Here is a 26,304-nt window from a genome sequence, read left to right on the forward strand (position 1 = left end):
CTCTCTCACAGATCTCCTCGTTCCTCTGCTCCTGAAGTGATACCTCCATCTCATGGGTCTCAAAGGTTTACGTGGATTTACTGTCTGGGAAATGGACACTTGCTGGTGCTGTGCTAGTGTCTGTTGTGTCAGTGTTTTGTAGCAGCTGTGAAGCAGTGGGTGGTGTTGACTCGGGCTGATGGGTGTCCCCAAGAGGTTGGTGTGTAAGCTCTTGAACATAGTCCAATCACGCCGTGTTACTGTGAAGGGTGATAACTCAGTTAATATAGCACAAAGAGATAAGTGGTATTAACTCAGTTAATATACACAACCTTAGTGGAATACACAGATCAAGCGGTGCCTTCAGCCTCCATCCTGCTGCTGAGCAGATGTTTCTAGTGGACATCCCACAGGTCCATGATGATGAAGAAGCCATACCTCTTGTAGAGTGGGCTTGAACACCTATAGGGTATGTCACATTCTGTGAATTATAGAGCCTGAACCATCTAGTGTGGTTCACATAAACACAAACAGGGCAAAGTAGCTGCGAAAGGGAAGTGCTCCCCACAACTGATTCGTTCTGAGCAAAAGCTGAAATCATTATAACCTGGACTCTGAATGGGGTTGAGAGCACCTTAGGAACATAACCTTCTCTCGGTCTGAGGATGATCTTATAATTGTCCGGGCCAAAATCCAAACACTATTTATTGACTGACAAAGAGTAAATTCACGGACGACTGCCACACGCACATAAACAAAACATTATGTAAAGTCCAGGCCTGGTCCTCTCTCGTCCTTCACTGTCGTTGCTCCTCCTTCTATGCTAGTCGAGAAAGTCGAGACAGGTGTGGCGCGCAGGTGGCGCGAGTGTTAATGAGCCATTCTCACGGCCCTCTGCCTCGACGAGGCAGAGTGAAAAGTAGACGGAAACATGAAGAGAGACATAGACAAGAGAGGGGAGAGAGGAAAAAAATTCTTGGTCCAATTCCCGGAAACACTGCCGCTTGGTCCTCAACCAGCCGAGAGACTCTCACTTGTGGTGCCATGCAATGGTACTGGACATCCTTTGGTGGATGGTTCGGTGCTCCTCCACTTCCTGGCGGATGGCGATGGCTCCTCCGGTTGAGGGCAGCTGGCCCCCCGTTCCCTGCTGCTCCCCAAACATGGCAGACGGCAGCAGACTCTGGCCTCCTGGCAAACGACACTGACTCCTCCGCTCCATCTCAGATGGCAACCAACACTACCCAGCAGCGAGCTTGTCGTCCTACCTGATCCATCGCTCCAGCACCAACGCCTTGGGCAGCCACTGGGGGTGTCCACTCCTCCGTGCTGCCCGTCCCTCCTTCATTCCTGGGTTTCGGCATCAATGTAACATGGTTTGTAGATCAGGGAAGGAGGAGGCAGGAACCGACGGACATTCAACAATAACTTTAATCATATAAAATAACAAACACAAAATGAAAGCCCCTCATGAACAACAGCCGCACACACATAAACATAACATAAATAATCCAGGCCTGGTCTCTCATCCTACACTGTCGTCACTCCTCCTTTTATGCTCCCGAAGCTCCTCCATGAGAAACTTGAGACTGGTGCGCCGTGCAGGTGACACTCATTAACACTCCTGCCACCGGCCTTGCCCTGTTCTCATGGCCCTCTGCTTTACCCTGCTTGCCACAGTCATTAAACTGACATAAGTGCCAATAAAAGCGCTGTCTTAAAAGAGAGCACTTTTAGTAAAGCCGACTCTAGTGGTTCAAATGGTGAACACGTCAGTGCCATCAACACCAAGGTCAAATCCCAAGTGAGGATCGTAGAAGGGCGAGAGGGGTTCAACTGTATCGCAAAATGTAGAAACTTGACTTTGCTGTGAAATGCTGATACAGCAGCAATGCACACTACAAGCATAGAGGGTGCGCTACCACTGTCAAATCACTTTTGTAATAAAGACTGACTGGAATCGAACAATTTACAGAGTTCTCGTTACTCACCCTGCATCAGTTTTCAAAAACTCTCTATTTATGGACATAGAGGTGTCTAGTAAAAGGGGCTTGTGCTTCAGTGATAATATTCAAGATGTTGCTTTTCCCACAACAGAGTCCTTGCGAGCCTTAAAAGGGGGCGAGAATTGATGCCGCCTTGGCGATTTATGTACGCTATCACTGCCATGTTGTCTGATCAAATGAGAACATGCTGGTGGTGAACTTGAGTGTAAAAATGCTTGAGGGTTAAATTAACTGCTCTCAGCTCCAGACAGTTTCTATGCCATGTTCTCTTAGTATCCAGTAAGACACCAGAAGTCAGACTGCCATTGCAAAGAGCTCTTTTGCATCTGTGAACCTACCCCATTGACACTGCCTGTTTGTTCAGAGCTGCGCTTGTACAAAGGGCTATCTCTTCCAGGCATTCACGGGTCACACGGATCAAGATGCGTGTTGAGCCCAAGTGCCACGCATGAGAGGGGATGCGGGCTTTCAGCCAACACTGAAGTGGCCACATATGAAGCAAGCCCAGGCGACACACCGCCGAGGCAGCTGCCATCAATCCAAGCGCATTTTGAAAATTTTTAAAGGAAGGGCTTTTTCTTCTATGAGCATGAAGTGAGTTCATGATAGCCCATGAGCACTCCGGGATGAGGTAGGCTCGCATAGCATTGCTCCTCCTTTTATGCTAGTCGAGACCGGTGCGGCGCGCAGGTGACGCTCATTAACACTCACGCCACCAGCCTCACCCCATTCTCACGGCCCTCTGCCTCATCCTGCTTGCCGCATACCTCCATCGCCCCCTCGCAGGCCAGGGTACCCACGAGACTGTGCTCAGGGGTGGGGTACTGTTCATGCCATGAGGGTGAGTAAGAGTTGGAAGAGGAGAACAGTTCTTTTTGTGAGGCTGTTTTGATTTTACATTTACATTTATTCATAAGCGAGTCGTAATGACGAGGCAAATAGACAAGAAGTGCTCACAATAAAAGTTATCGTCAGTGCTCAGAGTATCATAAGCTACAATAGAGAGGAAGTGAAAGGATAGGTATGAGAATTTTTTTTTTTTTTTTTTTTTTTCTCCAGGCAACCCTAAAAGACCTTCCTGTGAGATAGGATTCAAACCAGAGAAGTGGAGTACCTGTAATGCCCAGTGATGAGAGGGTGGACAGAAGGATCTGATGATTCACAGTGTCAAAGGCAGCAGATAGATCGAGCAGAATGAGAACTGATGATTTGGAGTCAGCCTTTGCAATCCGCAAGGATTCAGTGACCGACAGCAGTGCAGTCTCAGTCGAGTGGCCACTCTTGAAACCAGATTGGCGAGTTGCTCATTGCACTTGAAGGTTATCTGAACCCAGAGAGTCCCGACCCTCTTGGCCTCACAGTGAGGGCAAATAAAGCTCTTGACAGCAGCTTTTGCATGGGCACAGGGAAGTTCAATATGTACTGTGCAGACAGAACAAGGCATCAACAACATTTTTATTCACTGGAACACACAAGGGTGAACTTTGTAGTCTTAAATCCACTTTTTGGTGATGACTTAACAATGAAAAGACGCCAGATATCACAGTCTTGCATGAAGGAGAAAGATTCTGAGGAAATAGCACCCAGTGCCCCGCTATATACAGGGTGTTCCTGCCCCTGATTCACGTGCTTAAACGCCATTGGATATTGTGATGCAATGTTGTTATGCCAATCAGGCTTTAGTATTGTAGGACAAAGGTGTTTCCCCATTTCCCAATCCGTCATCAATGACGCAACGTTGAGAGACTGATATTGAAAGGGGACTTCTATCTCTGGGTCAGCGTCAGCGCCAGTGCAGATCTTAATGTTCCGTTGTGGTTTTGTCAAAGGTTTAATAGACACATGCAGATCATTATTATTTAGGAATAAGATTTACGTGGCTCTTTGAATCGAGATATATATAAATAATATATATAGAAATAAAGCAGAATATATTAAAGAAATATAGAAAGAATTAAATTAAATACCGCTTCTCTGTTTTCCCGCTGTTTCTCCATCACTAGGAGAACATGCAAGGACTCCTCTAGCCGAGCATAACAACCCTCCACTCTGACCTCTGAGCTGAACACATGAAACTCTGATATTACATTTAACATTTTTTATTTATTTATCTTTCTACTTCTATTTTCTGTCTCACTCTTCTCATTCATGAGTGTTGGTGTGATGAATGTTCACCTGTGAAATGGCTCTCTTTGTGTCCTCCAGGCTGGCGGTGATGAGAAAGACACTCTTATAGAGGGAACAGATGACGTCCACGCCGACCTCATCATCATCATGTACACCGATACTCTCACAAACCAAATGCAAACACTCTTCCATCCTAAAAAAGACAAAGCATTTCATATAAGCTCAATATCATCACCACAAAGGTGTTTGAAAGAAATATACACTACAAGCATAATCAACATAATGAAATGTGTTCTGTCAGGGTTCTGTCACTTCGGTCTAGTTAATTTCTTGGTTTTGTGACAGAGCTCTGACACTCCCGTTCTTGTCGTGTTTTTGTGTGAGCGTACGGTCTCGAGTGTTCTCGGGGCCGTGCACTCTCTTGTCTGCGTGTCTTGTTTCATGTTGGGAGCGTGGCGTTCGGATCCCGGCACTCGTGTCTAGTTTGGTTTCGGTTTCGTGTCGGGATTCGGACACTCGCGCTCCCAGTCCTGTCTTTATTGTGAGCGCACGGGTTGTGTGTACTTTCACTTGCCGTGCGCTCTTGTCTCATGTTTTGTGTAGCACGCGGTTATTCCACCTGCCGCGTGCTTTCATGTTGTGTTTTTGTCTTTTGTTGTGTAGCACGCAGTCTGTGTTCACGGGCTGCGTGCTCTCATGTTGTCTTGTTTTGTGTGAACACGTGGCTTATGAGTTTTCGTAGTCACGTGTTCATGTCTTGTCTTGTGTAAGCACATGGCTTGTGATTTGTCTTCATTGGCCATGTGCTTGTGTCTTTGTTTTGTTTGGTGTGAGCACATGGCTTGTCATGTGTTTCTTTGTGCCATGTGCTCTCATGTCTATTGTCTTGACCCCGCCCATCTTGTTACCTGATTATTGGTTGATTTGCCCCACCTGTCCTCCCTCGTTACCTGCCTTGTTTGCTCTCCTATTTATTCTCCTTGTGTTTGCAGTCCTGTGCTGGTTCGTTGTCATATTTTCCCTGGTGTTTTCGTCAAGTCAAGCCGAGTCAAGTCATGTCTTGTTTTTTTGTTAAGTCTGTTTTCCCCCACGGGGTAGTTTTTGTTGTGTTTTTGTTTTATTTTTTATTATTAATAAAAGCCCTCTTCCTTGCATTTGAGTCCTCGCTCCTTCCCTTCCATCCAACCTGACAGTGTTCTAGCTGTACATCATAATACAAATATAAAATACAAACATAACAGATAGTTCTACCTTATATAAATCCAACTTGAAAAGAGAAAGTGTCTCACTTGTTCGATGAGTTTATCTTCATGAATGATGCACGATTACAACAAAGCCACGTCTGTCGCTGAGGAAACCATTAGAGTCAGATTACAGAGTCAGCTCAGCGCTGACCGCACTCCTCAGACAAATCATGACACTCAATCAGCTACGATATATATGTATTAAAAAAAGCCTGGCTGAATTCTATGTTAGATGTTTAAACCTTATGTTAGATGGCTCTTTACATTTTTGGTTAAACTGAAACATTTAAGATTTACATTCAGTTAAAATGACATTTATGTTTTATATCAAAGTTGAAGAAATGGAACTTTGATGAAAATTATTAAGACAACCAACCAAATATTGTAAGACCACAATATATTTATGGTATCGGTTGAGCAAATATCCCATTTGTTAATTTTTATTAAAATTATAGCTTTTGTTTTCTACAGTAAGTCTAAATGAAATCTTAGTAATCAAAATTGGCTAGCCATTTATGTGCCATTTTATCCTCAAAAAGTTCATATTCAAAATAGTGAAAAAAAAAAAGATACTGTTTTTTACTAAATGTAATGTGAGTAACCCATTTTAGATGAGCAATAAGAACAAGCACAGACTGGGTGAAGGTGAGATTTGGTGTAATAACGGGACATACGGTAAATACGAGAATACATTAAATATGACATATACTGATAAATGTCAAAGCACCTGATGAATATAACATACAAGCTCATTTTGTGTTTCTATTTTTACATAGATTCACTGTCAGTATTGTAAATAAAATTATCAATTGTAATAACATTGCTTATAAAACTGTATTTAAAGAGAGTGAAAAAAATGAAACACCAGTGCAACAGCAAAAAAGGCCCATCAAAAACAGTGCAAAAAACAAAAACTATGCAGATTTGTCTTTGTCATTTTGGTTAACTAATTAATTTGTTCAAAAATAGCAAACTGAAGAGGAAAAGTCCATGATCTTTTATGGCAATCAATCATGCTAAAACAGAAACCTCATGATGATTCAAAAAAGCTTTTTCCTCTTTGCATCTGTGGTGAAATTAAGAGAATTTTTCCTGAATTTGTCCAGTTGGCTCAAATATCTTTCTATCAGTGGATGGTTAACTGATAATGTTTAGCTCCAGGTTAACACAGTGTCAGAAACACTTACAAACAGTAGCACCAATAAATCAATCAAACAAACAAACAAACAAACAAACAAACAAAAAAACTAAATGTAGTATACAGTAGAGGATTGTATAAGTGGTTTGAGCTATAAAGTAAAAATTAAATGTGCGTTAAGCTCAAGCATTTTAAAGTCAATACAAAACTCCATTTGCAACTCATTGTGATCTGATGTATTTCTGAGTGCAACAGGATATTCAATGAGAAAAATGTAGGATGGGACTTTTTATCCATCAGGAAATGATTGGATTATGAAAAGTGGAGGCAGATGTTGGAAAGACAAGGGTTGATAAGTAAGTGGGATTTATGATGTCAGCTGAAAAGTAGCAAGTTTTGATAAAAATTACAAATGTTTTTTATACGAAATAATGTGTACTTATGAATCTTAATGCAAATTTACTTGTTTTAGTTAATCAGATCTCAGGGATAATTAAAAACAAGATTCAGTGAGATTTAGACCTTGTAGACAAACAATTTGCGATTTGACTCCTCAGTTTGAGGGTCTCCAAGATTGCCATGGATAATTTTAGGACATTTCTCAGGGACGATGCAGTGGGAGTTGTGTTCTACCAGTCCAGCGGGACACTGGCATCCTGGTACGCAGGGTTTAAAGCAGTGAGCCTCGATCACACCGAGTGGCACGTCTTTATTAAAACACGTCTTAGGACACGGTGGCCCACACTCATCAAACACATAACCACGGTCCAGCGGGCAACCCATGGCTGTAAGGATGGAAAAGAAAAAGGATGGTTTTGTACTAAAGCACGACAAATCAAATCACATTCATTTATATACTGTATCGCTTACAACACAAGCAAACCTCTTTACTCCTGTTAATATTTAAACAAATCTTCAATTTTTGTGATATCAACTTCAAATTTGGACCACAACTTGGTTAGACATACGGCTTTGATTTTATAGCAATTTTAAAAGTAAAAATTATTTAGTAAAATGTATACAATAAAAAATGTTTAGTACAGTACATTTGTTTTACAGTAAACTTAAACTATAACTTTTTTACACTTTCATTTTTTGAAGTGCTTTCACTTCAGCAATAATCTGTAGTTTGCAGTTAATCTGTATAATCAGCAATAATCAATAGTCTGTATTCCTAAGCATTTATAAATTACAAACATTTAAGTTTGGATGTTTTATGCTCAAAAAGGCAGTTAACTGCATGAGTATATCTCACTCACCACAGAGTGTCGGCGACCTCCACTGCAGGATAATCCCGGCCTCACGGCACTGGGACGAGTAAGCCTCCAACACGTCACACAAACACTCGTCCATACTGGACCCGCAGGCGCACAGATCATACACACATGAAGCAAAGAACATCTCGAGTGGCACCACCTTATGACACCGCTCAAACACGGGCGACTTCAGCACTGCGCAGCGAGCGTTTGCAGTCTTACGGGCGGAGTATCCAGCCTCCTTACATGGATTAATGTTTTTCACATCAGAACAACGAACACTTGAATTTCCACTGCCCACCTGCAAGGAGAATAATATTTAACATTAATATTTAACATTTGAAATACATCAAGATTGTGTGGCTAGTGGCTAGCATTGGTTCTTCAGACATGTTGAGCCTTGGTGTTCAAACAGATTTTTTTTTTTTTAAATGAACACATCCCAATTCCCGTTCCCGCATTCTCAGCGGTCACATTTCTACTTTTGCTGTCAACTACAAACCACATATTAATCAAAACACAAAGCATGAAGATGTTTTAGTGTTTTAACCTTCCAGTTGTTTCCGAAATCTGCTTCAGATTTGGCTATTTGTCCGTTGCGAAGTTTCATGTCGTCCTGAGGGTAGTTATTGAAGTTGCCACATAAACCGCACATGTGCTTCTTGTAGGTACCAGGAACACTAACTTCCACATGAGACCGGCCATTCCACAACACCTTAAATCACAATCATCAAATCAACAAATAAAAAGTGCTATCATAAAATTAATATAAAATATTACAAATTAATAAAAATAAATTCAGGCAATAAATCAAGATAATGTGGTGTGGGAAGAATTTCATGAGAAATGTTTGAATTCATATTGTAATCTCAGACATTTGATATTTAGTATCTTAGCAAATCTGAGCTCAAGAGGAGACACAGGTAAGATAAGAGTCTTTTTTTCTAAGGAGAAAAATCTAAGCAAGAAACTTCTCCAAACATCTCTGTTTGCTCTATATTTAATCTCATAGCTACAATAAAGAAACACTTGATATTAAGGAGATTTTGTTTATGATGTTTCTTTCCTATAGAAAATTGAACCCAGAGTGAACTCATACAGAGACTGTACCTTCAGCCCAACATTGGTGTTCAGGAGGATGGTGTTGGTCTTGCGTTCCAGGTAAACATACGGCTCTTTAAGAAATGGCAGGGAGACGGGTTGATAATCAACCTGACGGATCGAAGAAAAGGAGGAAGAAAACAAGCAACAAGCAAAGTTGTCAATATTCAACACTGATAAAAGTGTCTAAAGAAAAGCTGAAGGTAAATGGATAATTTATCTCAGGGTTTTCCCTAATCTGGGGGAGGGGGTTCATGAGTTGATGAAAAGCTGATAATTAATGAAATCATAAAAATATAAAATGAAAATAAATAATTCAAAAATAAAAACAAAATAAAACACTTGCTAAAAAAAGATTTACTTGCATGTCATTTGATCATTAAACTAAATTAGAGAACTGTAAACAATGCAAATGTTTTTTTGTTTTTGTTTTTAAATATTGAAATATTAAATTAAAATCTCTGGGGGTACTTCAAGTAAATATTTTAGGTCAAAGCGGGTTTGGCTGACATAAAAGTTTAAGAATCCCTGATTTAACTAAATGTAATATATATACAGTCAAACCAAAATTTATTCAGACACCTTGAACATTTCATTCATTAACCCTCAAAAACAGAGACGGCCGCCGGTGGCCAAAAAGTTAAATGTGTCGCGTTTAGTGAGGAGTACAGCCATAGGACTGCTCTGTTTGGTTGTTATATTATCTAAGTACTTATTTTATAGTTTGTGAAGATCATTTACATTATTAGTTCAGTTGAACTACTTATATTTCTCTCTCATTTTGTGTGTATTTTGTGAAAAAACACTATTGGTTTTTATTCATGTTCAGATTGAAAATATATTTCTCTAATAAGTCACATTTTCTTTAGTGTTCTGTTGTATAACATTTTTTTGAATTTATTTTATTCCCTGTTCTTTTTTGGACACACATTATCAATAAATAAAGTACATCTGTTTATCCCTAAAGAGTAATATTGTAACAAACGGCTATAACTTGCTTAGGGATTGTTACATTTAGACAAAATTTAATCTGAAAGTTTAAAACATCCAAATATAACTTTTTACAAGAAAAAATCCAAGGTTTTGTGTGAGTTTACAGTGAAAAACACCAGATTTTTGCTGCCGTTTTTTTGAAATTCTGGAAATTTAATCCATTCTCAGACAAAATAAATGTAAAATTGGGACTTTAAAAAATCTAAACTGAAACTTCAAGTTGTCCTGTTTAAAATGATATATGGCACTTGATTCTGACTGCTAGAATGGGTTAGAAAACCAGAGAAAAGTGCAGGCGAGTCAGGAGCCCCAAAAGTGCTCTAGGCCTTTAAGGGTTAATACAGTTTATTCACTATAGTTTAAAAAAATGATAATAAAATATGACAAGATCTCAGAGTTAAACTGTGCCAGAAAAGAATTAATCTAAATTATCTCAGATAACACTTAAGCAAAACATGATCAGGTCAAAGTTGAATAATTTTTGGTTATAAATTTTTATCAATTTTACTGTTAATCCACTGTATGAAGAATTTTTGGGTATAATATGTCACAGTTTACTTTATTTTGCTATCCTCACTTACATAAATGAACTATAGTGTCCTTTACCCAGTAGTAAAAATATATAAAAAATGTCAGAATAATTTTTGGTTTGACTGTGTGTGTATATATATAGCATTTGTTTGGTGTATTATAAGTATTGTGAAAAAAGTAAGTAACACTGTAAAGGCCTGTTCACACCTGTAAACAGAACATTACAGTGAATTGGTGTGGACGCTAATATATTTATCATTTTAGTATTTATCGTTTTAGTTATATTTATAGTTATCATTCTTTGTGTGAACAGGCCTAAAGGCATAATACCTTGACAATCCAGTCTTGAAACAGCTGCACAACAACATGTCCAATAAACACAGTCACTTCTTTGGTCCATGACACTCCCTTACGTCCCCGGTCCTCATTAGACACATGGACACTGGAACACACACACACACACACACACACACACACACACACACACACACACACACACACACACACACACACACACACACACACACACACACACACACACACACACACACACACACACACATTAGGTTTCCATATTTTATGGGGACATTCCATGGACATTTTACGGAGATATTCTATCCCTAACCCTAAACTTACCCCCAACTTACAGTACAGTCCAAAAGTTTGGAACCACTAAGATTTTTAATGTTTTTAAAAGAAGTTTCGTCTGCTCACCTAGGCTACATTTATTTAATTAAAAATACAGTAAAAAACAGAAAGACTGAAGACTGGAGAAATGATGCTGAAAATTCAGCTTTGCATCACAGGAATAAATTACTTTGTCAAATATATTTAAATAGTACACAGTTATTTTAAATTGTAATAATATTTCACAATATTACTGTTTTTTACTGTATTTTTAATTAAATAAATGTAGCCTTGGTGAGCAGACGAAACTTCTTTTAAAAACATTAAAAATCTTAGTGGTTCCAAACTTTTGGACTGTACTGTATGTCAGATGGAGAGATTCTGGTGGTCAATAAAGAAGGAAATGGAATATTAACATTGTTGCTGTTTAATTGCAATGGCAAATCCATCATGGTGGAGAAAATTGATCGTAAATGGAGGTTAATCACAGATTAGACAACTCAACTGCAACACAACTTGATTTAAAATAAAATCCAGACCAACAAATCCTTGATTGCTTAATTTCTTATTGGTGCAACACGCAATAATTGAGATTTATCTGAGTTTAAAGTTATGGAGCAACAGGATTAAAGTTAATCTATTTTAAATATAAATTAAATCCAGGATCAAAATTATGGTTTAAATGTAAACCTACTCAGTTTTAAACAAGGTTTAAAGTTTGGTGCAACAGAATTATTAGATAAACCTTGATTTAATCTAGATTTAAGCTTAATCCTTATTGGTGAAAGTAACCTTTTTTTTGTAATTAATGTTAAAAACAGTTGTGCTGTTTAATATTTCTGTGGACACTGTGATACAAAAAAAATTTAACTTTATAAATATCTTTACAGTCACTTTTGAACAATTTAATCCATCCCTGCTGAGTAAAGTCAAGTTTTAAAAAAAATCTTACTGACTCTGAACTTTTGAACAGTAGTGTAGTGAGTGAGAGAATATTGTGAGCACCTGAAGTCTCCGCCCTCACAGTCCTGAGCCAGAACATATGTGCACGTCCCCTGGAAGTTCACCATCTTTCCATCAAATGTTCGATAGTGAGGGTCTCCAAACACAATGCAGGTGGCGGGGTGGGGAATGCAGTGAGGACAACACATTCCAGGAACCAGAGCCGGAGTTTCATCCTACAAACACACAAATGCTACTATATATCCAGATAGATTATACCTGAGAGGGGCCCAAAATGTCCTTGCCAGTCAAAATTCTCACTAATATAGTACACTGACTAGTAAGTTGGACCTCACTATTTACAGGGTATCTGCAGGGTTTTTAAAATAAAATTTGCCTTTAGAGGCTACTATAACAAATTATATGATACAAAAAATGAGACTAATTCTCAAATAGGTTTTTAGATGAACTGCCTATACCTCATTTCCCAAATGAACATAAAGAAGACCTTGAGATGGAAATTAACAAGGAAGAAATAGGGAACGCCATTGATAATATGAAGTCAGGAAAAAGGGCAGGACCAGATGGTCTTCCAACAGACCTGTATAAACAATATAAAATAAATTGTTAACTCCACTTTTGGAAATGTTTCTGGAGGTATTTCAGAAAGGAAGTTTTCCACCCTCTATGAATAGTGCTCTAATTATCTTACTGCCAAAACCAGGCAATGTGAAAACATGAGACCCATAAGTTTGTTAAATTCTGACCTTAAAGTGCTCCTATTGTGCCTTTTTTTAAGGTTCCTAATATTGTTTTGGGAGTCTCCTACAACAGGTTTACATGCAAGGTCAAAAACCACTTTCGTTTTCTCATAATATACATTTAATTTCACTTGAGTTTTCAATGTTTTGTAAACGATTCGTAAGAAGCAGTTAAAAAAATCAGTCTCTCTAAACCCCTCCTTTCCGTGAGCCTACTCTGCTCTGATTGGTCAGATGACCCAATCCTTTGTGATCGGCCATTGCCATAACTGAATGACACCTAATTCGCAAGACATTGTATACAATGTATGGACAGAAAAGATATCATCGATTTTACCATATCAATTGGAGCCTGAGTCCGACGATGAAACGTCTAAAGTAGTCGATCAATCAGAAACTGATTCACAATCACGACTGGAGTAGGAGGTTTCTATATGTTAAGTGTCAACTTAGTTTATTTATAAGACGTGATAGCAACGTCACTGTTATACTTTATGTAGGTGCACCTGTGGGAACTGTATAAGAATGCCAAGCGAAGCTAAAAAAACCTCTAACATAAGATAAACTTTTAGGCCAGAAGGGTACACAGACTTTTCGTCATAACTATTAACAAAGAAAAATAGCTATATCATTGTTTGAAATTACAATGCATCTTAACATCCTGTTACAATACAGATAGAGCTCCACTCTACTGTAATAATAAAAACGCAGAGGAAAAAAACAGTTTTGTATGTTGTAAACTCCCACGTTAGCCAAGTACAAACGTGAATAGCTGATAATGCATTACACTTCTTAAACAAAAGTCATGCTCCATCCTTGATCATTATTCCAAGTAATAAGACAGACAAGCTGCATTAATCAACACATTTTTAGACAATATTGGACCCACATCTGAATAGCAGAACTACAGAAATGTGAGTTAGCCGGTTAGTAGGAGACAGACTAGGGTGTATGTTACACAACATAACATACAAAACTACAAATTTTGAACGATCGCTAGAAAATATAAACATCAATTACTAATCATACTTACAAGTTGAGATTCAGAGGAGTAAGCTGGTCCAAATAAACTGGGCATTGATCCATATTTTAAGACCAAGAATTTTGTGAATTCTGCATTTAAACTTCCTGAGGTTTGAGAAGCAGTCATCAGTAAAATGACCAGAACACAACAAAAGATTGTACTGCTGTGGTATGTGGTATTGTTGAAAAAATGTATTTTCCCCGGTGTCTGCGCGCACAACAAGTGGGTGGGCAATATGCTAAAGGCTTGGGATTTGTTTTACAAACGACTCATTTAATTGACTGAGAGTCGACTCTTACTTTTGAGAGACAATAACTTTATATACAGTGCACTTTCAGATTTAAAACTTTGCCAGATGTTTTCATTCACTTAGAGCTATGTTACACAATACATGAAAGGTCATTTTCAAAGATCCATAATAGGGGCACTTTAAGATAATATGTGAACTTTTAGCAAAACGGTTACAAAAACTATTGCCAAATATTATTAATAAAGATCAAAATGGATTTATAATGGGAAGGCAGGGTTTCCATAATGTAAGAACTTCTTAGTCTTTTTCAGCGATCATTTTCCAGGACATTTTCAATTTTACCACAACGGGAATAAAAGACTGGAATCACGTACTAAAGTAGCCTAATATATTGCTCTCTAAGTCTGTAAAAGGCATAGCTACAGTTTATTGCCATGACTCAACTATAAAATAAGTTTTTAATGTGAGCTCTTAATAATACATTATGACTATGGAAGCTTGTTTCCAATAAAAAAAAGAAAAGAAAAAAAGGTAATTGACACTTTATCTCACAATTCTGACTTTTTCTCACAAGTATTGCGAGTTTACATCTCACAATTCTAAGAAAAGAATTAAGAATTGCAAGACAAACTCCAGAAAAATGTCAGAATTGTGAGAAAAAAGGTTAGAATTGCATGATATAAAAACTTTTTTTTTTAATTCTTAAAAAAAATTAATCATACACTATGACAAATTGTTCTCGTTGCCAGAGTCAATCATTGGAACTATTTTAATGTTTTGTTTCACTATTTGAAAATAAAAATATAAGTCAAAGACAAAGTCAGTGAACAACAAAGAAATCCATAACACATAATAAAATATGTGGAGGGTCTATTAGTCTGCATTTACACTTAATGCACACATCTATTTTTTGGCAGTAGGATTTGGAAGATCATTATGTCTGCAAGACAGACTTTTCAGGATAAGAGATGGACTAAAAATGAACTCCCACACCTTACTGCCAGATAAATTCGTTTTGAAGATAAATTCTTCAAACAGTGGTACAAGAGAATATGGTGCTGGTCCTTCAAGAGTCACTCTCAATCTGTCTGTCTATAAAGCCTATAAAAATTGTATTTTACTACAATTCAGTATGTGATTCTTAAATGGGGGGCTTTTTTATTTTTTTTATTTTTAAGGATTCTTTACCTAACCTAAGTCTCTGAGATCCTGACACCTTGCACTTCTGGAGACTCCAGGTAGGTTTCAGTTCTGGAAAATGGTGGCGCTGGAGACTAAAGGGTTCCTGATGGTTTCACACTTAATTCTTTATCTTAATTCTTAATTCTTTTGCAGTTAACATGTTTTTTCTTCTCCACTTGTTTTTGTCTGACCCAATGAGCATTTTGCTGTCCATTGGTCATGCCTTAACTGCAATTCCTAGTATTGCATTAGTATTGCATCCTTCTCATGGGCATTTATTAATTTTTGACCTTTCAATCTGAGTTAAATCTCTTTTTGGCTCATTTTATCTGTAAATGAAAACATACCTAATAATTCTGCACACCTGATAAACACCTAATAGGCCAGTGATAAACTCTTTTTTCTCGACTAAAGAAAAATCCAAGAACTTTTTAAAAAATAATTTTCCAGGACAACAACAAGATTTTCAGGACATTTTACATTTTCTCTAATTTTCAATGTGTTTTCCAGGACTGGAAAATTTATCATCAATTTTCCAGGTTTTCAAGGTTTTCCAGGACGAGTGGGATCCCTGAAGAAGGGTATTGAACATAATTCATACTAACAAAGAAATGTCCGATACAGCACTCCTATCATTAAAAGGCCTTCGATAGGGTCGAATGGCACTATCTTTTCAATGTTTTAGAAAGATTTGGAATTGGAAATAATTTCATAAAATGGGTTAAAATAATATACAAAAATTCAACTGCAGAAATATTGACAAATTGAAATATTTCAAAACCAATAAAAATTAGTAAAGGATGCCCACTCTCTCCTTTGTTGTTCACACTAGCTATTGAACCTCTCGCAATTGGAGTACGTTTACATCAGCAATTCTGTGGAATAACAGTAGGGACGACAGAACACAGAATTTCCTAGTATGCTGATGTTATCTTATTCATGTCAAACTTAAGTAAAACAATTCCGGCTGAGTTACAGCTAATTAACACATTTGGTGCTATCTCGGGATATAAGGTAAATAACACAAAATCTTCTATATTACTGCTCAATTCAAATGAAAAAAGGAATCCAATTTCAGAGGTAATTCAATTCAATGTTGTAGAGCAGTTTAAATATTTGGGAGTACAGATTTTGCCAAGACTGGAAAACATTGTTGATGCAAACTATGAACCTTTTATGATGGAAATTAATATATGGATGTCACTACCAGTATCTATATTTGGGAAAATTAATATTTTAAAAATATATTACCCAAACTACTTTATTTCAAAATATTCCACTTCCACTACCTTCAAATTTGTTCTCAAAAATTAAAACTATGTTTGTCAGATTCATATGGAACAATAGGAGGGCAAGACTTTGTTTGTCTTTGTTGTATTTACCATTTGACAGAGGGGGCTTAAAATGTCCAAACATATTGTGGTATTACTGGGCTGCACAGCTGAGATCTGTTATGTTCTACTTTTCAACAAATGAGTCTCCATACTGGACTGAAATGGAATCTCACAATCTAACCCTACCTCTTCCCTCATACATATATTCAGACACAGCAAAAAAACTACGGAAACAAACTAAAAACTCAATTGTAAAACATATGTTAAAGATATGGTATGATGTACAAAATATTTAAAAGACTCCCATCCCATTCATTATCTCACTATAGTCCAATATGGGGTAATCGGTTCTTTGTACCAGGAAGAGTGGATGCTACATTCAAATTGTGGCAATCGAAGGGACTTAAAATTATTCAAGATCTTTATTTGACAGATTTTGCTATTATGATGTCTTTTGAGGAGTTCAGCCTCAATAGGAAGCATTTTTTCAAATATCTCCAGATTAGAAGCTTTGTTAAAGCAAATCAAGACAATGTCCTCACTAGACCCCCACATTTATCTTTGGAAAAAAATATGATAAAGGATCATTTGAGAAAGGGTATCATATCTGAATTTCATGGGTTGCTGACATCTTACTCATCTGATAATTCACAGTATAAGTTGAATGCATGGAAGGAAAACTTGCAATTTGAAATTTCGGATGAGGATTGGAAAGCAGCTTGTATTAAGGCTCACACTATGCCTATAAATACACGCCTTAAACGTATACAGTATAAATGGTTAATGCAAACATATGTAGCACCGGTGGAATTAAATAGATATAATAAAAACATACCAGACATATGTACAAATGTATGGAAGCTAGAGGAACTTGGTAAGAGTCATAATTGAGGATCATTTCAAAACAAATTTTACTGGACTCTAAGCTTTTTCTGTTGGGCTTATACCCAGAGAAACAAAATTATAGTAGATGTGAACAAGCATTTATAGACCTCAGCTTGCTTCATGCCAAAAAATGTGTCGCTCTGTTGTGGACAAAGATTCACAGACCAAGTACTACTCAATGGATAAAACAGATGTTAAATCTTCCATTAGAAAAGATATCTTACATATTAAAGGCTAAACAGCATGTATTTGAAAACATATGGAGCCCTTTCATTAATTATATTAAAGGTGCTAAAGAGGATCTTTTCATCGACTGAGAATCCAAAGACTGTTAGTGAGTTTTTGAAATGAGCACATGCGTAAGAACAACCCCCCTCCTTCACAGCTCATTTCGAGGGAACGCCTCCCAAAACTCGTGCACAAGTATTGGAACACGAGTGTTTACCACCGGCATTCGCTGTGTCGTGTTAGTGGATTCATTATGTCGGACTCAACGCTGGTAACTTATTATCTGCAGTTGTTACTTCTGTCTCCTGACAAAAACATTGCATGCAGCACCTGTAGAGTGTGGAAAGTTACTGGAGCGCGCAGCCGTGCACGTCTCGCACAAGGAACATCATGGCAGTGATTGACAAGCCAGAGGGCCAATCCGCGCACGTCTTTCACAAGGAACATAATGGCAGTGATTGACAAGCCAGAGGGCCAATCGTTTAAGCGATGATCGCGTAAACGATTGGCTGATGTTTTTAAGGCCCTACCTCGTGCACAGATGATGTATATTAATATTATTCCTTTCAATGCACCTAATAAATAGTCTTTTATCAGTTAGTAAAGACAGTTTCAAGTAATATTGCAAAAATGTATAAAACAAAACATCCTCTTTAGCACCTTTAAGGATTTGAATTTAACAGATGAAGAAGTGGATGACTAGTCTTTGTGGACAATGTGGTTCCGACCTTGTAGAATTAATAAATTCTTCAACATATATATTTTATTTTGCATTCATTATGACTGTAATAGTCAATTTTGAATAGATTACCATGGGCTAAAACAGAGGGAGCATTCTTGTTCTGAGTGTTTATGTTGTTTTTTGTTGCAGCGATCTCATGGTAGTATGGAATTTGAAAGAATGTATATGAATGTAAAATGCTGTTTTTCAAAGTGTTAAAAAGTGAAAATATAATAAAAAATATTGTGGGGAAAAAATAAATAAAATGTAAGGCTTTTTAAGTACTGCACAAATAAAATAAATACTATATAGGGGGGTTGTAGGTCATTGTTTAGGCTAAACATCTTAAAATGACTGTAAAAACAATGATTTAAACAACTTTGCAGTTCAAATAATACAAGTTTCGACAAAAATAGTTTAAAGTCTAAACTGTGAGGTTTATAATTTTATAAATCTTGTTTTTAAGAAAAGGGATTAGTAGATATGATTATATATAAATATTCTAGAACCGTATTATTCTACATTTTTGAACGCATATTTGCTTTTTGTTTAGTTGTCACAATAAGCCACATCGCAATTCCAGGTTTTACATTCCACCAAATTTAAGATCTGTTGAAATGATAATTAAGTATTTTCTTATACCATTTAAGATATTTAAGATATTCATGACTTTAATTTGATAAAACTAAATTTAAGACTTTTTAAGGACTCGCAGGGACCTACATTTAAAAGCCTGTCAACAGGTTTCAAACAATGTGAAGTCATCACTAATATAACCTCAAAAGTGCATATCGTCATCTTACCGAGGCACACGTGAGAGTTGGGCATCTCTGGGTTTGGCAGTGCACATCTCTGGACACACAGGTGCAGGACGTACACTCGTCCACCTCCCAGTGGTCATTGTGGCTGTACACCTGTCCCTCGTACACACACTGAGCATCGGTGTCTATGGAGTGCACTACAGCTGTGATGCCTTTGCACTCTAAACAGCACTTCCCAGGGTTCTTCACTTTGACTGATCCATCCGGACAATCAAGCGGAGGACACTCCTGCAGATCACACTCGATGTGCCCTTGCTAAAACACACACACATGAATTACTTTAAAATGTGCTTAATACTGCATTAAACATTCAATACATGTGACTCTAGAGCTTTTGGTGCAGATGCGAGTCTGTTGAACAAATAGACTTTTTTTCAAATTTAGAATAGAATTTTCAAATTTAAAAAAGCATCATAACAACTTCCTGATAAAAATTATATAACTTGAACAGTTTGCTTGATCAAAAATAACAAAACCATCAAAATAAGTTTTTTGCTTAAAATTGTTTTGTTATTTTTTGTTTCTCCTGAAATGGTTTCCTGATAGTTCCATTTTAGTTTCCTCACATTGCAGATGCAGGTGATACACTCGTTCTCCTTGTCTGTCCATCTCTGGCCGTTTGGCACATGGGTTTGGTCGTCCTCTAAAACACACTCTGAGACAAACACATATAAGTGAGCACACATACACTGGAAGAAGCGACATAGCATTATTTCTGATAGAGAGACTCTGTACTGTCACAGATGGGGCAGCAGGTATCAGGGGGTGTGTGCTGATCATCTGGAGGGCAGCTAAGAGGAGGGCAGCCCCGATGAATACACGTCCACGTCAAATCCTAAACACACACATAAACATCATCATTCCATATCAATGTACAAAACTTTACAAAAGAGTAGTGTGTTTAGATACCTTGCACTGACAAGTGAAACAGGGATCATCAGTGGCCAACACTTCATTACCGATCAGGCTAGCAGTACAGTTACTGAGGGGCTCTGAAATACAAACCACAACAATTAAACAATAATCCTACAAAAACATCTAGCATAGAATCAAATGAATCAACTATATGAAAAAGATTTGAAATAGTTCTTCAAAGAGACTCGTATGGTTACAGTTTGTTTAAATTGTTGCATTTGTGAAAACATTTGGAAAAAAATATTCAATTAGAAATTTTACATTACTTGAACCCCTTAAAATGTATTTTTGTTCATCTCAAATCAAATTTGGCATATAATAGTCTATTTTCAATAGAATCTACAGCCCACCACTCATTATAGCAAAATAAACAGGGTTATTATCCCACGGCTCTAAAGAATACTTCATTCTGATATTGACCGACTGAATGTACAATATCCCACTCATTTAAAAAATAAATAAATAAAAATAAAAAAATAAAAAAATAATATATATATATATATATATATATATATATATATATAATATAAATAAATAGATAGATAGATAGAAAAATAGGCATGAAATACATACTATTATATACTTTTATAATATTCATTAATATTTTGAATTAGCTTTTTTCAGTTTTCACTTTAGTTTGTTTTAGTAATTTAGTCATGTGCTTTTGTCATTTTCCTTAGTTTTTTATATTTCTATTTAGCTTTTTATTTCAGTTTTAGTTTTAGTTATTTTAGTACTATTTTAGTTTTATTTAATTTTAGTACTTTAACTTAATTTCGGCTTTATTTCAATTACCAAAAACAATTTTTAATAGTTTTAATTAACATGATAACAACACCAATACCGATTTAAAATTATTTTGGGCAAAACTTTACAATAAGGTTCAATTCATTAACATTAGGTTCTGTATTTCGAACAATGAAATTATATAAACTAACATTAATATATTTTGAACAAACAATTTATAAATATGCTTTTGCTCTGTTTGCTCTATGTTTTTGTAAAGCGCTACCAATTAATTTAAAGGGTTAGTTCACTCAAAAATGAAAATTCTGTCATTAATTACTCACCCTCATGTCGTTCCACACCGTAAGACCTTCATTCATCTTCTGAACACAAATTAAGATATTTTTGATAAAATCCGATGACTCTGTGAGGCCTCCATTGCCTAATTAACATTTTCAGATGCCCAGAAAGCTACTAAAGACATATTTAAAACAGTTCATTACAGTTCATAGACTACAGTGGTTCAACTTTAATCTTATGAAGCGACGAGAATACTTTTTGTGTGCCAAAAAAGCAAAAACTTCATGAAGCTTCGATGCTTTACGAATCTTTTGTTTCGAATCAGTGGTTCAGACCACGTATCAAACTGCCAGAGCCTCGCCCCCCAGTGGTGAACAACTGAAATTTCGAAACACATATGACGTAACGAAGCCTCGTTTACTGAAATCACGTGACTTTGGCAGTTTGATACACGCTCCAAACCACTGATTCGGAAAAAAACATTTGCAAAGCTTTGAAGCTTCATGAAGCAATGTTTTGAAATCACCCATCACTAGATATTGTTGAATAAAATCGTTTTTTTTTTTTTTTGGTACACAAAAAGTATTCTCGTTGCTTTATAACATTAAAGTTGAACCACTATAGTCACATGAACTGTTTTAAACTGTTTAGCTTTCTTGGTATTTGAAAGTGTTAACCCTCTAGAGTCTGAGGCTGATTTGGGGCTTGGGGAAGTTTTGGCATGCCCTGACATTTCTGCTTTTTTCAGTTGTTCATAAACATATAAATGACAAAAGTGTCATTACACTGTATTCAGCACAAACTAGGCTACAATAATATGTGAGGAAGATGTATGTACATGTTTGTATTTTTGAAGGAATAATGTTTATGCGTGGTTATTGAAAAAACAAAAAACTTAAGTCACTGAAATAAGGCCAAAAAAAGTATATTAAATCTATGTTCACAAGACTTTTGGGTATTGGAGGTTGTAGACTAGAGTTTTTGCTTCAGAATTATGTAAAAATTATGCTGCCTACTCCTTCATATAAAACAATATATTGATTTAGTTTTTGTAAGACACTTTTTGTCAAGAAACACAGTATGCATGGAGGCGTGAATGATCATGAATAATGGGCCATTTACACCTGAGAAGACAAAAGAATCACATAATAATGACCTGAAATGGCTTGCATATTAATGAGGCCTTTCAGTCAGGTAGGCTGTGAAAAAAAACCTCTGTAATAATGTCTCAGCTCATCATAAACAGCAATACTGTGAAATATTATTACAATTTAAAATAATGGTATTCCAATATATTCTTTAAAATATAATGTATTTCTGTGATGCAAAGTGTCTGAACAATTATGTTACCTCTATTTCATATAGGCTTTTAGCTTAAAAGCATGCACATTTGGAGAAATATTGATGGATTCTTATATATTTATGTCAATTTTCTATACTGAGAAGTAATATTTATTGTCATCAATATGAGTGCTGGATACTGTGTTTTCAATTCATACTTGCAGCCGGAGGGCGCTCTCTGTGCACATTTAGTCCACAAATTATTCTAAAGAAGAAGAGGACATTTCAGGAATGGTGTTTTTAATTCATACTTGCAGCCGGAGGGCGCTCTCTGTACACCTTTAGGCCACAAATTCATATAAAAAAAGAAAAGGAACTAGGAACTAACGGCATGTCTTCTACAGATCGCTAACCATGGCTTTAACATCCAAATAAACACTTTTCAAGACAATAAATATACGATTGAGACGATGAATGCATGTATTGACTCAGAATTTGCGTCGGAATAGCGCTCGCTCCGTGGGCATGGCCGCATTAGCGGGTAATGAGCTGAATCACAGACTTCTGACATGGCTCTCTTTTCATACAGATTACATAAACACAGAATGTTTGTTTTCGATTTGACTTGCACGATTTAAACCTGACATTTCAACGTTTTTTTAGACATAAGTGGCATTTTTTTTGTCATTAGTATTCATAAGTTACAGTTCATTTTCTGAGAACTATCCGATTGGACTTCGTTCAGAAGGAGAGTAGAGATCACGCATCATGTTAGTTTTCTTTATTTTACAAAAAGCACAACATTGTGTTTTTACTTTGAGTGTACACAAATAAAAGAAGACATTCTATAGTTCAACTGATCAACTGATATATTACTTATGTCTCTATGACAAGAAATGACGGAGAATTTTAAGTCTGTTTTGCTGCAATGTGAAAAAAATCCTGCAAAACGCGCCGGCGCGTTTTCAGACCTCAGGGAGTTAATTATCTTGCTGTCAATGCAGGCCTCACTGAGCCATCGGATTTGATCAAAAATAAATGAATTTGTGTTCCGAAGATGAACGAAGGTCTTACGGGTTTGGAACAACATGAGGGTGAGTAATTAATGACTGAATTTTCATTTTTGGGTGAACTAATCCTTTAATATGTGAGAGGAAGTAGACGATACGAGTTATACGAGAGACACGAAACTCGCACAGAAATGTAGAAAATCCGTTCACAGCAGTGTTCATACTAACGTGCACAGACAGGGCAGCAGGAGTCAGAGACGCTGTATAGGATATTGTGTTTAGGACAGTCCACCAGACTCGGACACTGCTTCCTGTAGCAGCGCAAGTGCTGTTGCCCATCTGGCATAACCTACAACACATACACACACCGTAAGGCAAGCAAACAAACATATGCGCACAAAATGTTGTGATGAGCCATACCTCACAAGTGCAGATCTGACAGGGGTCATCAGAAGGGTGGAAACTCTCTCCAGGGCCGTACACATGGCCTTCAAACACGCAGTCTGACAGAAGAAATACACACGTTTCAAACGTTAGACTTTCAATGAAAAACTATGCAAGCACAAAACTGTTTGATGGGATTGTAGTTGTACCTGCACACACTGGGCAACATTCTCCCGGCACGCTGATCTGGTTTAGACAGGTGGAGAGACAGTGGACCTCTGAGCAGGTGGTCACTCCATTCACACACATACAGGACATGCAGGGACCACTGGACGGAAACCAGGTACTGCCTTCAAGGTGCTCGACGCCATCATAAAAACAGCCTGAGAGAGAGACAGCTCTGCTTAGTAACACTTATTTTAAAGCCTATCAAAGTATAATCTTATTTAAAGGATAGTTCACCCAAAACTGAAAATTATTCCCAAAAAATCCAAATCCATCTTCAGGAACACAAATGAAGATACTTTTATCTTTCCATTTTCCTTCCATTGAAAGTCTATTCACAAAACTTTCATAAAGAGATTGTAAAATAAATCCATATTAATCAAGTGCTTTAAGTCTTCTGAAGAGCCATTATTGCTTTATATGATGAACAGTTTTAATTTAGGCTTTTATTCGCATATAAACATTGATCAGTGAACACCGTTTACAGCATTTAAATTTGGTTCATTATTGTGTGTTGTGCAATGCGTCTGAGCTTTTGCAAGAACCAATGAGGTTTGTTCTCGTCAAACAAGTACAGTTGAGCTTCTGTTATGTTTGCTTATCACTGTTTATATATATAAATAAAAGCCTAAATTAAATCTGTTCATCATATAAAGCGATCATGATTCTTCAGAAGACTTGGTTTAAACCCGTCAATTCATCTGGATTTATTTGACCATGTCTTTATGGTCGTTTTGAATTTTGGGTGAATAGACTTTCAATGGAGGGACAGACATTTCTCAGATTTCATTAAAAATATCTTCATTTGAATTAAAACGATGAAAGAAAATCTTATGGGTTTGAAACGACATGAGGGTGAGTAAGTGATTTAAGTCTAATTTAATATAACAGATTTGAGTTCATTTTTTAAGAAGTGTTTTTTTTTTTTTTTTTAAATGCATACATATTTATTATTAAATTTAATAAATGAAATGCGTTTATTAATTGCATTAAAATTAAATTGTAATTTTATAATAAAATAAATAATAATAATCATAATAATATTATTATTTATTTTTGTACTCATTCAAAACAAAATGGGTTATTCATTAATCTTCAAGGTATTGAAGCCATAAGCACATTACATATGTCCGCCAAGAGTTTAGCATATCATAATAGATCATAATAGAGGTTATTTTATATTGAAGTTTTAAAGGTACAGCAGCAAAAGCAGCTTATTTAAGTCTAGAGGTCACAGAAAGGCTGGGAAATGTTCATGAAAAACTAAACTGATCCAAAAAAAAATTGACTAACATTATAAGTCAATGTCAGGGGAAAAAAATTAAATACTATATGTCCTAATGAGATGTATCTGTACCTCTGCAGCGGGGACAGCAGGAGCCGAGATCAGTGACCTGATGCATGCAGGTCAGTTTAGTGCACTGAGGACCTACACAGCTCACCTCACCACCCTGAAACACACATTTGTAAACACTGAACCATTCGATCAGTCAAATCTCATGCAGGATGTTGTGGATGAGATGCTAAAGGCTGAATTTGTGTATTGTGTTTCTTACCACACAGGTGCAGTTTAAGCAGCGGTCAGTGGGGTGGAGGGTCAAGCTCTGTCCTTCTTCATACTCCTGACCTTGTTGAACACATACTATGAGGCCAAAGAGATCAAAGGTCAAACTCCGACACAATCATCACAAAAACACAAACTCACAACTAAACAAACAAGCTGAATTGATCTCAACAGAGCTTGAAGTTTGGTTCCCTTTCGATACTTCACTCGTACTGCGTATGGGGAAAGGTCTCCTTTTTCCCCGTTACTGAAGCCTTTTTCAATAACGCAGTGTAACTGCATCATCATTGGTTCACTCATAGACAAGTTGTTGAACCAATGACGGCGCGGCATAGCTGCGCGACCTATGGCGACAGAGCGCGCGAATATTCCCGCCGAAATGGGCGGGGTTTAGGGCTATATAAGCGGGCGTTTCGCCATAGGATTTCAGTTCTCTCTCCTTCAGCGACGACTTCACATCGCTCCTCGCTGATCTCCGGCTGAAGCCCCATGCAGAGACCGCGCTCACCGGGACCTCGTGTTCTCACTGTGAGAAAATGAGTCTCGCCTCTCTGCGCTCGCGGATCGCCTTCTTCAGTGAAGGCGATCTCACCGCTCGCGCCCTCCCGTCTTCTTCCTCCCGCGAGCCGGCTATGAAGAGACGGCGGGGCAGAGCGGCCCAGCGCACGGAGTTGAATGACGTCACGCCGGCTTCCCCGCGTGCCTCACCCTCTCCCCCGAGAGAGCAGTCCCCCGTCCTGTTCTCCCGC

At 37.2% G+C, this 26,304-nt stretch overlaps 1 protein-coding gene across 3 annotated transcripts in view; it reads right to left on the reverse strand.

Annotated features, from left to right (window-relative positions):
* Positions 1 to 5,996: 5,996 nt before the first annotated feature.
* LOC125253857 (kielin/chordin-like protein) overlaps positions 5,997 to 26,304 on the reverse strand; it is an 87,642-nt gene continuing 67,334 nt past the window's right edge. For all 3 annotated transcript variants that reach the window (XM_048168063.1, XM_048168064.1, XM_048168065.1), the window contains 15 exons: positions 25,548 to 25,633; positions 25,349 to 25,442; positions 23,976 to 24,149; positions 23,803 to 23,885; positions 23,611 to 23,731; positions 20,060 to 20,142; positions 19,886 to 19,985; positions 19,717 to 19,805; positions 19,133 to 19,405; positions 12,008 to 12,180; positions 10,706 to 10,817; positions 8,861 to 8,962; positions 8,301 to 8,465; positions 7,754 to 8,051; positions 5,997 to 7,279 (listed from right to left, as the gene is read on the reverse strand). In XM_048168063.1, the coding sequence (XP_048024020.1) occupies positions 7,011 to 7,279; positions 7,754 to 8,051; positions 8,301 to 8,465; positions 8,861 to 8,962; positions 10,706 to 10,817; positions 12,008 to 12,180; positions 19,133 to 19,405; positions 19,717 to 19,805; positions 19,886 to 19,985; positions 20,060 to 20,142; positions 23,611 to 23,731; positions 23,803 to 23,885; positions 23,976 to 24,149; positions 25,349 to 25,442; positions 25,548 to 25,633 (2,222 nt within the window). In that variant the 3' untranslated portion in view covers positions 5,997 to 7,010. The remainder of the gene's footprint in view (positions 7,280 to 7,753; positions 8,052 to 8,300; positions 8,466 to 8,860; positions 8,963 to 10,705; positions 10,818 to 12,007; positions 12,181 to 19,132; positions 19,406 to 19,716; positions 19,806 to 19,885; positions 19,986 to 20,059; positions 20,143 to 23,610; positions 23,732 to 23,802; positions 23,886 to 23,975; positions 24,150 to 25,348; positions 25,443 to 25,547; positions 25,634 to 26,304) is intronic.

The sequence above is a fragment of the Megalobrama amblycephala genome, linkage group LG19 (assembly GCF_018812025.1).
Source record: "Megalobrama amblycephala isolate DHTTF-2021 linkage group LG19, ASM1881202v1, whole genome shotgun sequence".
Classification (NCBI taxonomy): Eukaryota; Metazoa; Chordata; class Actinopteri; order Cypriniformes; family Xenocyprididae; genus Megalobrama; species Megalobrama amblycephala.